Source organism: Chlamydotis macqueenii, chromosome 2, assembly GCF_036417535.1.
Source record: "Chlamydotis macqueenii isolate bChlMac1 chromosome 2, bChlMac1.mat, whole genome shotgun sequence".
In the NCBI taxonomy this organism is placed as follows: domain Eukaryota; kingdom Metazoa; phylum Chordata; class Aves; order Otidiformes; family Otididae; genus Chlamydotis; species Chlamydotis macqueenii.
In genome coordinates, this window is record NC_141557.1 from 60,739,962 (window position 1) to 60,756,784 (window position 16,823).

General features: G+C 43.9%; 1 protein-coding gene and 1 long non-coding RNA gene across 2 annotated transcripts; one reads left to right on the forward strand and one right to left on the reverse strand.

Moving 5' to 3' along the window:
* Positions 1 to 570: 570 nt before the first annotated feature.
* LOC147601669 (uncharacterized) lies at positions 571 to 1,719 on the reverse strand. Its single transcript, XR_015257780.1, has 3 exons — positions 1,584 to 1,719; positions 1,048 to 1,153; positions 571 to 885 (listed from the first exon to the last, which is right to left on the reverse strand). It is a non-coding gene; the product is annotated as an uncharacterized LOC147601669 (long non-coding RNA).
* Positions 1,365 to 7,471, forward strand: IGFBP1 (insulin like growth factor binding protein 1). Its single transcript, XM_086741745.1, has 4 exons — positions 1,365 to 1,756; positions 3,435 to 3,613; positions 5,221 to 5,349; positions 6,540 to 7,471. Exons 1-4 carry the CDS (start codon positions 1,378 to 1,380, stop codon positions 6,669 to 6,671), a joined length of 819 nt encoding a protein of 272 aa, XP_086597871.1. The 5' UTR covers positions 1,365 to 1,377; the 3' UTR covers positions 6,672 to 7,471.
* The last annotated feature ends 9,352 nt before the right edge of the window (positions 7,472 to 16,823 follow it).

Sequence of the window (16,823 nt, forward strand, 5' to 3'; positions counted from 1 at the left end):
CTCCGGGGAGACCTGATAGCGGTCTTCCAGTACCTCAGGGGAGCCTACAGGAAAGACGGGGAAAAACTCTTCAGCAGGGACTGTTGCGATAGGATGAGGGGCAATGGTTTTAAAATGGAGGGAGGTAGTTTAGATTAGATATTAGGAAAACATTTTTTACAACGAGGGTGGTAGAACACTGGAACAGGTTGCCCAGAGAGGTGGTGGATGCCCCATCCCTGGAAACATTCAAAGCCAGATTGGATGAGGCTCTGAGCAACCTGATCTAGTCGGGGATGTCCCTGCTTCTTGCAGGGGGGTTGGATCAGATGACCTTTGAAGGTCCCTTCTAACCCTAACCATTCTATGATTTACAAAAGAGGAGAACTATATCATGCTACATTAGATGACTTGACAGTGGAATTTGGTATTTCCAGCTCAGTACATACTGCAAATATCAGGATAAACAATCTGTTTAGCACAAACACTTTTGCTTTAATTGTAGTGACAACCGTTTCAAGCCAAGGAGAAAAAGAAAGATTTTTTTTTCTCCCAGGTGATGTATGAGGAGATGGAGATGGTAACAGGACAGAGAGAAAGGCAGGTAGCTCATTTATTTCTGGACTGTTTGACAAACACTGGTTCCCTCCCAGGTGCATGTTGTGAGGAGTGATGCTCCTCTCATCCCAGCAGCAGTAGCAGAACTGAGTCCAGACACAGATCCCTACAGCTCCGGCTCAGCAGCCACTCCCTGGAGTTAATGTAAGGACTTCTACGTGCATGTGTGCAGTGGTTACAGGGTCCTAATGACTTTATTATCCTCGGAGCCTTCTCTTTGGTATGTGAGTGTCCTCCAAATCTGCAGCCACATGACGAAAATTAAACAAGGGTTTGTTGCATTGGTCGCTGTGGAAATACGAAGTCAGTTGCTTTAGTTTCCATGGGACGTCCCTCCTCCTCTTCTCCCTTCCCCCATCTCTCTCCCACCCCCCATTTACGTTTGTATCAAATGTCGAGAACGGGAGACATTTGTGACAGTCAAAAAGGGAGGGGATACCCCTCACTCACCCCTTCCCCTCGGCCCGTTTCCGCTCCACCCCCAGTCGCATTTTTCCTCGTTAACTGTGCTAGGGCGGAGAAGTTGGGGTGCGGAAATAAAAGCATTCCTGCGTGTCTGGGGGGAAGAAAAAAGATAAAGGGGGAAAGTGAAAGGAGAGAAGAGCGGTCAGGGACTGGAGCTGCCAGTGAAATGATGCTTCTCCCGCCCTTCCGTTCAGATAATAGTTAACTCGGGGTTAACAATTAATAGCCAGGCAAAGCACGGTATAAATGGTGGGACTGCCTCCTGCCCCCGGGCCTGCCGCGACACCCGCCCAGTGGTGCCCCCTCGCCGGCGGCATGAGCGGCCCGCAGGCCCTGCTGCGCCGCCGCTGGCTGCCCTCCCTGCTGCTGCCCGCGCTCCTGGGCCCCTGCCTCGCTGCCGGGGTGGCCCTGCGGCCCCTCCACTGCGCCCCATGCACCCCGGAGAAGCTGGCCCTCTGCCCGCCCATCGCGCCCGGCTGCCCGGAGGTGGCCCGGCAGCCCGGCTGCGGCTGCTGCCAGACCTGCGCCCTCGGGCCAGATCAGTCCTGCGGGGTCTATACGGCCCGCTGCAGCCAAGGGCTCCGCTGCCACGTCCCGGCGGGAGAGACTCGGCCCCTCTCCACCCTCATCCAGGGCCGAGGGACGTGCCTGCCCGCCAGCGAGGCTGGAGGGACGCACCCGACGGGGCCAGCAGGTACCCCGCCACCGGGCTGCCGACCCGCGCGCCGCGCTGGGATCGAGGGGAGGGAGGATCCGGCCGGCGGGGTGCCCCGGGGGCCGTAAGGGCGCCGCGGGCAGCGGGAGCTCGGAGGGGGGTGGGGGAGGGGGAGCTAACTTGGGCAGGCGCTTGAGGAAGGGGGAAGGCGGGCCGCGTTTTCTAGGAAAGCGGGGCTCTGAGCCCTGCGAGGTGAGGCGCATCCCGGTGCGGAGACAGATGTTTGCGGCGTAGGCTGGTTCTGTCACGGGCAGCCAGCGGGGAAACCCTGCAGCGCTGCAACGGAACGATGCAGGGTAACCAGAACAATGTTTATGGGAAGCTTCAGACAGTTTTTCTTTAGCAGTAAACAGTAACTAGAGTAGGACAAATGTTTTCTAGACTTTGTTTACGTCCGTCTCCATAAGTCATGACGGGGAACGAGAAGACCTAAACAGGCTTTGTGCCTGGCTGCGTTTCAAGAACAAAACGTATCTGAAGTAGCGCAGTGCTAGTCAAACTTATCTTTGAGCAAAAAGACCTATCAAGCATCTTATGCTATATGACAGAAACTTCTTCAGTGATATTTCATTATTTTACAATTTGTTATTATTGTTATTATTATTACCATCATTACTGCTATATTAATGCAGTGGTGATTAAGGTAACTCAGTAGCACTACAAAAATGATCCTTGTTGACTCAGAACAATAATGGCCATTGGTGGCAGTAAGTGGAGTTTCTCTTGTACTTGAAGGAGTGGGGAGAGGAGAGAACAGTGAATTGAGTGTTTAAGCCTCCTGCAGTTAAAAAGGCCTAGTATTTTATTTTATTTTATTATTTCCTTGTTTTCATTCTTTCTTTCTTTCCCTCCTCAATTTTCCACCTCCATTTTTTTCTTAAACATCGTCAAAGGGAAAACCAGGTGGTTTTTAGTTGATTGGATTGTTTTACAGCCTTGATCCAACAAGTTATTCAGGGTATTTTGACTATGTCAAACCTTTATCCCATGATGAATCCCTGCAGTTGGAAAGAGTTTCTGTTGCTACCAGTGAGAGGGTTCACAAGTGCAGAGTTAGGTACTGGCTGTGGTCAGGCGGATCCAAACGGTTTCTGCCATTCTCTGTCTTTTTGATTACTGCAGGCCAGTGTGAGCTACTGCTGGCTCCTGTGAACTGCTACCCCTTCTTATACTTGAAGCTAGCCATGGAACAAAGTACAGGATGCCATCGGATCAGGTCTGGAGCAGGTCTTTATTCAGGTCTCCTGAATAAAAACTGAAACACATCATGCTGACAAAAATCCAAATTCATTATGAGTTTAACTCCATTCTTTACTCATTTAGCAAAGCCTCTGCAACCAGAGAGACTTAGCAAAATCTCAACAACAAGAAAGTTTTTTAAATTAATAACAGACTGGCTGCAGCATCATCTTTGGGACTAGAGTAATTTCAAAGGATCGTAAAATAACCAACTTGTTAGAGAACAGCTGATGGGTCCTCATATGAGTTTATGACAAGTTTAATTTGCTGTGCTGCACATGTAATTTATTACTCCTGAAAGAGCTACTGTAATGATCTGTCTTGTTGTTGTTGTCAATGAGTCTTCTTTTTCTTCACCTTGAAGAAATAAATGCAAAAGTTCACTGAAGGTGTTTACCTTAGTATCATTCCTTTCCAGACTCTATTGAACCTGAGGATATGCCTTTGGAAAGCACTGAAATGACACAGGATCAGCTGCTGAACTATCAGTTGATGTTTCCCATGGGCCAGGACAAATCCATCCCCTGGAATGCCATCACTGCATATGAAAACATGAAAGCAAAGAGAATATCTGAACTCAGGAAATGGAAAGAACAGGTGGGTTTTCTTTGCAAACTTTTCAGACCACTTCAGTAGATGCTGTTGGTTCAGAATAAAAAATGAAAATGTGCATGAAATTGTAGCAGCAACACTGAGGTATCAGTGGTTTTGGTCACCAGCAAACAGACTGGCAAAATGGCAGGAGCAATAAAAACAGCTGTGCATCAGATATGGCCTATATAGATTCCATGCAGAGGCTGAATCTTTCTCTGCATTTACTATGAGAATTTAACACAGGCCCTTAATTTCCAGGATCCCATATTCAAAACTTAGACTCCTTTTGTGTTTTAGTTAAAAAATAAAAGGCATTTGTCATTGATCATTGGACCAGTGAAATAAAAGGGAGTCCTTACATACAGTTATTGATGAAATACCAATGCAAACCAGAACGTGTTTCAGATCACAAGGAAATGCTATTAAGTAGATGCATGTAAAAAGACAGAAAGCTCAGCAATTAAAGTAAGCTTTTACCTTCGACACTGCAAAATCGCAGTGGATGTGGGACCTTTGCAAGTAGGGCCGTATTCCACCTGAGGGCACCAGAGAACCACAGTTAGACCAGTCCCAGGAGCCAGCACACCCTCAGCACGGAGCTGAATTAGAATTGGGAGCTACAGAAGCCCAGTTTCATAGTGGTCACAGACAAAATGAAAGAAAAGCAAAAATCTGCTAACCACCACCCCACCCTAGGAAGCCTCATTCCACATCTAGAACAGAACTTAATCACTTATTTAGTTTGAACTATTATACATAAGTGCTATTACCTCTAGTTCTGATTTTTAGGCTTCTGTTTTTCTCACCCAGAGCCACAGATAAGCCTGTTGACTTGAACAGGATGGTTTATGTGAGGGCCTGAAACGGGGAGGTCTTGCAAAAGCAAAGGATGTTATTATTTTCACTCTAAAGCAAAAATATTTGTTCAGTCACTTCTCTCCTTTCACTCATTTAAACACTTTAGGTACTATTAAGACACAGCAATTGTGACTTTGAAAAAGGAAGTGAACAAATTGTGAAAACAGTGAATATTGCAAACAGTTCTTCATCCTCAGTTCCAGGCACTTTGGGTTGGGTCTTAGAGCCACACAAGTGCTCTCTATTCTGTTTTGACGACAGCTCTGTCCTGTACAAAAGATAACAAACATTCAGATGTTTGTTCTTGAACCATCTATATATGTCTTGCACCTATTCTCCGTACATCAACAGAGCCATGGCAACCCAGAAAACGTGGCTAGTCTCACGTACACCAGCCTCCTGATGTGCACCTCCCCATAATAGGAAAGATTGTACCCTCTGAGCAGGAATGTGCTTACTTAGCACAGGTTAGATTTCCTTGTGTGGCAATTTAAGGACTTAAATCCTCATGTTTCTGAGGGCAGAAAATACCTGAAAGAAAAAAAAAAACAACAAAGGCCTAAAAGCAACACCAGAGTTTTCTGGCTCTGCTCCTATGGAAACAAGTAAAAACTACATGCAAAGCAGCCTGGTACAGATTTTATGACTAGTAAGTATTTTCAGCTTTTTGCTAACTTTATACTGATCACTTTTTGTTTAGCTGATTTCATTGTGATTTTGATATTCACAACCTTTGCACGGTATTCCTGCAGGGACCTTGTCAGAAAGAGCTCAACAGAGCCCTGTATAAATTGGCAAAGGCACAGCAGAGAAGTGGCGGGGAGATTTACAAATTCTTCTTGCCCAACTGCAACAAGAATGGATTTTACCAGAGCAAACAGGTACGTGCCTTTTCCCCTGTCTGCTCACAGCAGCGCTGTGACCTGACACAGCCAACCCTTTCATAGCCCTCTGCTCCCAAACTCAAGAGTTTGCAGCTCCTGGAAAAGGAGGTTGTGAATAGAGGGATACTTCATAGTGGGAGCAGATGGTTTGTCCATCTCTTAAAAGTGAGCCGTATGCTGTGGGCTGACAGCAATGGAGGCAGTAGTCTTTTCCAGGTAACAGGTACACAAGGCCTTCTCCAAAATCTTTTAACTCTGTCTGCTCCCACGCCAAATCAAACTCCATGTACCTGATTTGTTAGCATATTCCCAGTTGACATTAATTCATAATATCCACCAAACTGCCTGCAAAGCCCATTGAAGATAAAATAATAACTATGGAGAAAGAAGGCTCTCAGCTCCCAGGCAGTGAAAAACTCACACAGGCAGTGAAAAAAAACAAACAAACAACTCTCTGGAGCAAAATTAGCCTTCTGAAAGTAGAAAAAAAAATACTGATTTGTGCTGCCTATGGATTATGGTATATGCTCATTTCCATTATAGCATTAAAAAAAAAAGCCATTGCAAGTTACACTGAGAGTAATCTGCAAACCTAACTAAACCTCCAAACCTCAAGCCACACCCTTGTAACCACAGGTCTTGCACACAAATTTAGTAGGTCTGCATAAATCTGTGTCACCGAGACTCCTTGTTTTTAGGCATTGCACCACTGTGTGACTTGCAAACATGGTGACCTGGGATCTAATCAGGCACAAGTAGAAAACAGTTTAACCCCCTCCCCAAGGAAAAAAAACACCCTATTTGCCCCCTTGCATGAAGAGCCAGGCCATTCAGTCAATCCTGTCACCCTACCAGCTCGTAGTCTGCCTTCCCTCCGTTTCTCACACTCAAAGATATTGCTGGTTTATACTGCTGTTTACTGAGGAGTGGGTAAAATGTTTTAAATCTGAAGTTGTCAATGTTGTAGCTGAGCTCGGGTTGTGGCTCCCTAACCAAGTATGTTGGTCAGAGGCTCTGTCGGAGCAAGGACCACCACATTCACCACCACATTCAAAACAAATTTGTGCATGGCAGGTCCACACCTTCTGATCCTAGTTCTGTCCAACACTTTTACTTGCAGTATCTCACAGGTAATCTTTTGTTTACAGTTACTTATTGTGGATTTTGTTTTGCTAATAACATTCCAGTGCGAAACTTCACTGGATGGAGAGTCTACTGGATGCTGGTGTGTCAATCCAAAAGATGGAAGAAAAATTCCTGGATCTCCAGAAACGAAAGGAGACCCTGAATGCCAACAGTATCTCAACTCACAAGAATAAAGCTAAACAAATTCATTCACACCAAGTTTTCTGTGGGGCCTGATCTAGTCAGGAAGCATTTCAGTCAGGAGCCATTTCAGTAAGTTAGTTTTGTGTACCTGTATTTTCAGCATATGAATAACCCTGTAAAGTAGCTTTTTTACTACACTGGGATTACTCAGATGCTCGAGTGACAGATACCAGCAACTGCAAGATCAAGTCCTAGTCTTGTATATTTTGCTTGTGTAATATTATAGATACCCTCATATGTAAAGCTGTTGAATTATTTATTTCACCATATGTGTATTTTTGTCTCTGTGTGTTATTACTAATTTATATCCTCAAACACTTCATAACTTTATATGTAAATACTTAATATTATTGCTCTCAAATGTATGCATCTTACATTGGAGGAATGTTGCTACTTAAAACTTCAAATGGGATAACTCTATTGGGAAAAATGGCCCATAAACTTGCATTTTTGTACTATGTATTTATAGACATAAAACTGAATTTAAAAAATAGCTTTCAGTCAAGAACACACTTAGAAACTTATTTAAAACCTGTTTTGTTTATATATCATGTTGCTTTTGCACCTCTGTTTCAATGTCAAGCTGTTTCTTAAAAAAGAAAGTCTAAACCTTTATTATATCCTGAAGCTCCTGATGGGACAGTATTTGTTTCTATTTTCCAAACGTGCACTGGATAAATGGCAAATCACAATGGAATATTCTGTGCCACCTTTGACAGGTGTAAGTTATTCACATGTTGACATTGTCATGTTATTTAAGATAAGCTATTAAATAATGTCTTCTACACTGTCACAGTCTCTTGCTTTCTGCATGTTCCAATTCAGCAGCCTGACAGTGGCAGGACAGCACACTGGCGAGTGGGAGCATAGAGGAGAACACGCCTCTTGCAAACCTCCTCTCCGGAACTCCTAGCTCAGTTTTCCTGCAAATAGTTTTCTTCTTTTGCTCTCCCCACCCCTCTCCCCTTCTGTCCGCTCCAATCCCGGCTGTGCTCTGCAAGCCTTTGCCTTGGGCAAAGCAGCAGCCTGCAAGGGAAGTTATTGAAGGGATTTCTGGGTAGGAAGGCTGGATGCCTTTCTCCATTGAGAAGCCCAAGGCAGAAGCATTAGTGCATTTATAAGATAATGTCGAGACTAGAAAGAGCCATTTCCTGCACAGAATGTCAGAGGTTATAAAAGGGAGGTTGGGGAAAAGCCTGACCTTACTCTTTTTGCTGAAAGAGGCTCCCTTTGGCTTGGGATGCGGTCCTACTCCCTCCCCAACCTGTTTCTTCAACTTGGTGGTTGAAGAAAAGCAAGTGACTGTCCTGCAGGCTTCAGGTTGGTTTTGTCTGTGAGGAAACTGGTGTGGGAAGTAGCAAGTCCCAGAGGTGGAAACAGGCTGCACCAACCCTTCCTGCAAAAACAGCCTGAGAGGAGAGAAATAACATTTTCTAAGAGCCTGGCAGGAGGGAAACTCAGCATTAAGTCCTCCTGTCATTTGTTGGCACAAGCTTTGGATTTTAAATGAGAGAAGGAAGCCACTTGTAGAAACTGCAAAGCCAAAGTCTGGAGATCTCTGCTCTCTGTATCACGGTTCTGTGGCATCAAACTTTGTGCTTGCTGAATGTATTGGCTGTATTTTTGCACGTCAGTGTCAGCTGATCTGATTGGGGTCTAATAAACTGCTCCAGATTTAAAAGTATGGTTATACTACTGAGCTGCTTTGTGAAGTGTTTTGAGATCTTCCCAAAGACAGCACTGCAAAAGCACTGCAAAAGCAGTTGGTATTTGCAGTTGATACTGCAAAATCATTGGTATTATAAATAATTAACATCTAACCTCCCTGTAATGATCTACAGTGAGAGCTGGCTAAAATTGTGTTACAGCACTGCATTCACTGTGTCAAAATGCTTGGCAATCGTTGTATCAAAACAATGAAGTAGCAAATTTGGGCAGAACCTTAGAGTCCTTTCATGGACCAGCACTGAACAACTGTCATGCAGCACTGCCAAGGGAAAATGGTGAAAAAAGGAAGGGAAGTCACATACTCATCTACAGCACACACTTAAGAGCACTCCTGCGGGATATTTGGAAAGCAATGGACACATAATGAACAATCCAGACACAATGGGACTGATTAATCTGTGAGCCAGAGGCCTCTGCAGGTAGCAGGCCTCAAAGATGATAAAAAGGTCAGCTGTTGCTACAAGTTTGATGAAGTAAGCACAAAAAAGCAGAACAAAGTTGGGCGTACGTGACTGAAAGCAGGATACAAGACAGGATACAGGCGGAGGGAACCATTCGCACGGTCAGAAGTCCTTAACCAATAAAATTATTGCTTTAGGCATGTGGACAGCACACGCTAACCAATCAACAAATGGCTTACGCATGAGCAGGAACTAAAATGTATACATAAGCCGAGCTATTTGGGCAATAAAGTGGTGTTTGCTTGATCATAATCGTTGTGTGCAGCGTCCGTGACTTCCGCGTCAACACACTCCGACTGTTCTCACTCTGTTGGCCTTGTGTAAAGGTTGATCTCTAAAGAGCAGAAATCAGTTATTTTTGTTGGGATCATTATATATAAGTGAAATGTTAATCACATTAATAATTATTTATAGCATAGTCTATTTGCAGCATAGCAATCCAGTGGACAGCTAATACCAGGGTTTTGCAGGGTGGCAGGTTCCCATCCTAGCTGCAAGAAATCAGAGTTTTTAACAGAGATGGGTTTTAGGAGGACTCTTTTCTTTAAATGTTAAGTACCAGGAGCAGAAGTTTCTTTGTACAGCATTCAAGCATGACAGGCCAGTTTCTTAGAGTGGTTTAGCTCCCTGTGTCCCACTGAAAGCCACAGGTGATGAGTGCCTCCTTATCTGCAATCTGGCCTCGTCTGACATCTTGCCAGGACTCACCAGGACAGGCTTCTGCTGAGGTGCTCTGGGATGGGCTGCCTGACTTGGGCCAGACTCTTCCATATACTAGGATTAGGACTAGCGCAAGGAGGCAAAGAATGCAAATTTTATCTCCCCTATCACAGTGCTATCAGGAGCTTGGACTCTACATTTAGGCTATAGATTCCATGTGTTGTGATCTGTCCTGATTTTTATGATCAGCGTCAGTAACAGGGTGAAAAATCAAAGGTCTGTAGTTTTCCTTTGTTCTCGTTATTTTTTTCTGCTTGTCAGGAGGTTTTTTTTGGGGGGGAAGGGTTTGGGGGATATTTTTTTTTTTGGCATGCATCTGCTGGCAATCCTAGCTTCAGTGTATGCCTGCTGCAGTGGTCCCACCTGCCCTGGCAAGCCAAGCCTGGTGGGAATGATTGGGGAAACAGGGAAGGTGCTGCAGGAGGCTCTTAGCAACACAGGTCACTTGGCATGTAGCTGGATGTGTAAAGGGGATGTACTATTCCTCATCATTTCACCTCCCTCACTCCACACCCTCTTGTACTCATCCTACGCCACATGAAAAAAAAACACCTAATTGGTGGGAAGGTCTTAAGTGAGCATCTGTAATGTTTGGTTCATGTTATCTGAGAACCCTACCTACGCAGTTTGTGTTTCTTCCTGCCAAAACCCTGCCAGGTTTGCTGCAGCAGGGTTTGTTCTAGCCATGCCTTCTCCTGCTTCTGGACTACTGCCAGCTGCAAAATGCTCATAGCACACAGATGATGTCATTGTCCTCTGGACTTTATTTTCTACCCTTCTTTTCCCCTAAAGCTGTCCAAGACAGCCTACAGTCATCTAGTATTGGGCTTTGCTCATACTGACTCAGTTCTGCTTATCAATTTGGTATACAGCAGAGACACATTCAGAGGTGAGGGGAGAGGAAGAAGGAGAAAAAGAAAACGGGGGTGGAGGGCAGCTAACACTAATACTGAAAACTCATCAGCATCTCTGTCACTTCTCTATCACAAGAACACATGCTCTACAAAGGCAAAACTTAGGCAGGGAACAGCTTTCTACAGATCCAGCCCAAAACACAACCATGTCAAGATTTAGACTTTTTCTTTCTAAAACCAATATATTCCTTTGACCTTGCACTTGCTAATGAGAGACCTAAACACATCACAAAATAAAAAAAGCAAACAGAAAATGTGCCACATATAGCTTTCTTTCCTCAAGGGGAAGAAAAGTGGGATGGAAAAGAATAGCACATGGCAGAGGCTTGTCACAGGTTTTACTGCACTCCTGGAAAGTGTTCAGCTCCCATAGCGTCAGACACTACATGGGAGCTCCAACAAAATGTTAAAACAGAGCAGTTTTGGTTTTTTTTTTTCTGCAAAGTCAAAACTAAAGATGTTTATGCTTTACCAGCAATCTATCAGCACTGAGTTTGCAGAATTAGAAACGTTATTTTTCTACCTGCATCACTGCCTTGCTATTGCAGAACACCACCAATGTCTAATCCCTGCCCAATCCATAATAATAATAATAAAAAGTATCTGTAAAAAAAAAGATTCAGATGACTCATTCCAAGCTAGACTCTCAGTCCATGCTGCACGTTGAATGGACAAGTCCTATTGCTGTCTTCAGACACCAGCTCTGAAGTGGGTCTACTCTTCCTTGGCTATCACTTTGTTGATAAACCACTAGCCTGAACAGCTTCCTCAGGCTGCACTACGACAGGTCCCAGGCTTTCTATTTGCCAACACATTCTGTATTTATGGACCAATTACTTTATGCACTTGCTGTACACTGCATCGAGAATCAGGCAGGGATTCAGACCCCTCAGGAAAGTGGACTCTGAGCATCTTAACAAACATCTAATTGTGTTTAGCACATTTGGCTTCTTTAAGTCTTGGGTAGGTAGTGTATAGTGAATAACAGTAGCAGAGTTGGGGCAACTGGAAGATCTTCTCTTACTGACATGTCACCCTGTATTACCTAGTAGTATTTAGGTAAAAGAAGGGACAAAGGAGAAGAGGATCAGCTGGGAGCACAGCTGGTTAGTTCAATATTACCAGAAAGTACCAAAACTAACAGCAATGGAGCAGGAGCCCAGACATACCAACACTTGCACTCTGAGTAATGAAAACAGCTCTGTGAACAAAAAAGGCCTTATTTTTTACCCTACTTTCCTCCTCCCTTGACCTCCCTCCTCCTCCAAGATGCAAAGTTCATCTGCAAGTAAGCCATTGTGAGGGTCCCAGGAGAGGGGCAGTCTCCTGTGGGAGAGACATTCAGAGCAAGGGTGCTCATGGATGTTGAAGTAAGGTCAAATGAACAGATCTAAACTTAGCTGTTCCAGAACTTGGCTGTTTCATTTTGCATTTTGCTTGCCTTTCCAGACTCTATGTTGGATCATCGCCTCTGAGTGGCAGCCCAGCAGAGACAAGGGCACAAAGGGGAAGGCAGGGCTGCGCACACGTGTGGCTTCTTACTGCTTCCCTACAAACCACGTCTCCCAGCAGAGACAGTGCCTGGCCACTGGGCACAGCTATTCCAGCAGAGCCTCCCTACTGCATTTCTGCCATGAAGAACCCAGCACAGGCATTCTTCCTCCTGCTCTTGTTCGCCTCCAACTTCTGTTAAGCTAACAAAGAGTAGTCCATTTGTGTCTGCACTGAGGTTTTTAATTGCATAATTATGCCAGTAGTGATGTGTGATTTTTTTCTTCTCTCAGTGATGGTGCTTTGTAGTTCAACGGGCTGATGTGTGGGTGCTGAGGTTCCTTGGAAAAGCATCTTAGTGTGGGATGTCTCTGGAGGCCTATAGCAAATGCTGGCTATAGCATCTTCTTTCATGCTTTCTTTTTGCCTGCAGCTTCTGTTCATTGCTGCTTCGGCAGCTGAGCCCTCACATTTAGCCCCAGCAAGGGAACAGAAAAAGAAGTGTAGTAACATGTAGCAGGGTAATAGCAGCTGTGGAAATGTATGGCAGGATCTGAGGGCTGAAGGTTGCATGTGGCACCCCTGTGATAAAGCAATAATCAACTTTTCAAGCTCAGTCATTTAAGTATTTTTTTTTTCACTAGGTGCAAGTTATGTGATATGTAGCAGATGTAGGAAACAAGTCTTCACCTTGAATATTCTGTGTGTGGAATAAGCAGGCAAAAATAGCCTCTGCTCTCCATTTGCAGGTAGTGAGAGAAATGCACACTTAGCCTGGCTCTCATAAGCAAGTCCCTTCACTATCTTGCTTTTGGAAGGTCTTATCACACATGGCTGTGGGAAGCAGCCCTTCTCAATGACATTTTCTTCAGCTTCAGAGATTTTTCTCGAGGAAATCTCAGCTGCTTTCTGCAGCAATAATTTTGCTGCCTTTCTTTCCATCCCACTCATGGAGAGAGAGGTGGGGTGAAATTAGCCATGGCAGAGAAAGGCTCTTAAGGAGTTTGGATAGGTCAGCAGAAGTGGAAAGCCAGGATACATACTGCAGCACGACATGCATTCTGCAAGGATAAACTCAGATCTGCAGCATTACCCTTTGCTTCTGCTAATACCTGGTCTCCATTTTTTTTCAACTGGAACTTTCAGCCTTGAAGCTGAAATTTGCATTTTTTAATATATGTAATGGTTAGGGTTGGAAGGGACCTTCAAAGGGCATCTAGTCCAACCCTCCTGCAAGGAGCAGGGACATCCCCAACTAGATCAGGTTGCTCAGAGCCTCATCCAGCCTGGCCTTGAATATTTCCAGGGATGGGGCTTCCACCACCTCTCTGGGCAACCTGTTCCAGTGTTCCACCACCCTCAGTGTAAAAATTTTTTTTCCTAATATCTAATGTAAATCTACCCCCCTCTATTTTGAAACCATTACCCCTGGTCCTGTCACAACAGGCCCTACTGGACAGTTTCTCCCTGTCTTTCCTGTAGGCCTCCTTGAGGTACTGGAAGACTGCTATAAGGTCTCCCCGGAGCCTCCTCTTCTCCAGGCTGAACAGTCCCAACTCTCTCAGCCTGTCCTCATAGGAAAGGTGCTCCAGCCCTCTTGTCATCTTCATAGCCCTCCTCTGGACCCTCTCCAGCTGGTCCATGTCCTTCTTATGTTGGGGGCTCCAGAACTGGACACTGTACTCCAGGTGGGGTCTCACCAGGGCAGAGTAGAGGGGGAGAATCACCTCCCTCGACCTGCTGGCCACACTCCTCTCGATGCAGCCCAGGATATGGTTGGCTTTCTGGGCTGCAAGGGTGCATTGCCGACTCATGTTGAGCTTCTCATCTACCAGCACTCTCAAGTCCCTGTCCTCAGCACTGGTCTTGATCCATTCTCCGCCCAGCCTGTATTTGTGCCTGGGACTGCCACGGACCACGCGCAGGACCTTGTACTTGGCCTGGTTGAACTTCATGAGGTTGGCACAGGCCCACCTCTCCAGCCTGTCAAGGTCCCTCTGGATGGCATCCTTCCCTTCCAGCGTGTCGACGGCACCACGCAGCTTGATGTCTTTGGGGAACTTGCTGAGGATGCACTCTACCCCACTGTCCATGTCGCTGACAAAGATGTTGAACAGGGCCGGGCCGAACACAGACCCCTGAGGAACACCACTTGTCACTGGTCTCCAGTTGGATATCGAGCCATTGACAACCACTCTCTGAGTGCGGCCATCCAGCCAACTCCTTGTCCACCGAGTGGTCCATCCATCAAACCCATGTCTCTCCATATGTACAGGGCAAAAGAAAAACCAAAGGTTTTTACAATGGGATTTTCTCTATTTGCTTCTATAGCTGCAAAATCTGAACAGGAAGAAATAATACATAAAATGAAGAGTTTTAAAACCAAAACATCTTCTGGTGAGCAACAAGTTTGCACTACTTTCCATTTTACCAGGAAATTTTGTTTTTAGCAGAAACAGATGTAACATCTTCTCTGTCAATGTGTTGTATAATGTAGACAATCTCATGTGCTGGAACTCTGAACACCAAGCTACCACATCCTGACAAGTTCATAGGATCACAGGACGGTTGAGGTTGGAAGGGACCTCTGGAGGTCACCTGGTCCAACCACCCTGCTTGCCCAGGACCATGTCCAGATGGCTTTTGAATATCTCCAATGATGGAGACTCCAAAATCAAATGAAGGTTAAATACTTTCCAGTTGGAAGAAGATACCCAGATCTACTGGACACACCAAAACACTTCTCTTCTAATGGCCTTAAACAACATGGATTTTGTACACTTCCAGATGAAGTTGTTACTGATACTGACCACAAAAATCTTGCCCTTGGAATATTCTTGATGCCCTTTTTTGATCTTATTTTTTGATTTCTCAGGAAAAAAAAAAAGAGGGAGTGGGGGAAGAAAAAGGGGTCCTTTCTAAAGTTGGAAGCAAACATATTCTTCTGATAGAAAATAATAGATGTGAAGACTTCCTAAAAGTGCAGCAGGATGATGTACAAAACAGCTACATGTATAACTATTTTATTTTGAATACTAATATGCTTTGGCTTCCAGGAAAATTGCTCAGCACTTTTCATACTTTAAATGTAGTTCCTATTGCTAATATGTAAAATCTCTGTGGAGCTATTCTTGCTTACACAGCTTTAGAGAGTGACTAGAGATACCAAAAAATGATTTCCCAAAAGGTTTGTAAAACCATTACTTAAATTTAGGGCTCAGTTCAATAAAGAATTATGCTGTGTGAAGGTTTCTATGGAATTTAGTCATAAAAAGTTCAGACTGTACTAAAAATGAATTAATTCTGTGGTTTTGGTATTCATTGAAGACTCCTTCCCCTGTGTACAAATAGCTAACATTATGCCCTGAAGGGCGTGCATGCCAAAAAGGTGGAAAAGTGCATTCTGAGCTCAAAAGACTATAGCACAGTAGGTCTATTAAAAAAGGGAACTTCCTCAAGTAGTTTGAAAGATAATAGAGCTGCCTGAAGGCAGCTTTTACTTGCATTCTGGTCAATTATAGGGATTTATGCAAGTATTTATTACACCGGCTAAAAGAAATACTTACCACATCAATCTGGGCTACATATGGTACCCATGTAGCATCTAGAGATTAAATATGCTCAAAAATAAATTAGCAACTTTTGCAGTGCATACATAAAGCTTTTGTAGTGCCTTCCCATGCAAATATTTGATGTGTAAATAATGTTAGCAGTTACGATTTTTCTGAGACTTCATAATGTTCACCCAGATCACCTGAGACTTTTGAGCTTGTTAAAAATAAGAAAAATGCTTACATTCACCTAAAAAATAAATCACCTGAGCTGAAGGCAGTGAAGGCACCAAAATAGGAGGGATGTTTCTAACACGTTATTTCCACTTCTGCCGTGAAAAACAAAAAGTCGTCTACTCATTGCAGCTCTTAGCAGGCAACATTTCTAACCTGTGTGTGGAGGGAGATCTTCCCCTGAACTGATACTGACCCATAAGTTTGCTTCATGCTACCCACATTCTCCTGCTTGGATGTAGCCCACAAATATTTTTGTTTGAATTGCAGCCTTGCTTCCATAGCTATGAGAAAAATCTTTGAATGACAAGGAACTTATTTATTGAATTGAATCCTTGTCTTCACAGAAACAGGAATGTTAAAAAAAAAAACAAAACAAAAACAAAAAGGAAAAAGCCACCACAGATTCTCTACATTTTAAAAAGTGAATTTCTTGGAGGGGGGAATAATGTTATTTTGCATTTCGTAGTAAGAATGCCAGCTGCCAGGAACATCAGATAGACAATGGGAAGTATCCAATACTAGTGCAAGCAACTGTGCTCGTAAAAAATATCTAAAAGGCAACTTCTGAAAAATGGGAAGCTTTAAATTACAGGTGAGTTGGTTTTTTTTTTTTTTTTTTTTGCTATTTGTAGACACGGTCTTTGTTTTAAAGACATCTGTCAGAAGCAAAATAACCAAACTGACTTGCACAGCCACGCAATTCTTTTTTTTTCCCCCTTATGTTTTCTCCATTACATACTGAAGACCTCTAGTACCACTAAAGAAGCTGAATGCAATTTTTTAAGTAATTAATGAGACAGATTGCTTACTTCAATCAGTTTGAGTTCCTTGAGATGTAATATTTTTTTTTTTAAATAAAGTTGGTGCTCTCCACAGATTGCAGAATTTAGTATCACTTAAGGACCTTTACTAGTCAGCTTCTTCTATATTTATTTATTTTCAATGGTTGGGCAAAACATAAAAAGCTTAAAAACTTGACAAAATACACCAATCCAAAACACTGCCACAGTTAAAATATTTCTTGCATACTGGCAAAATGT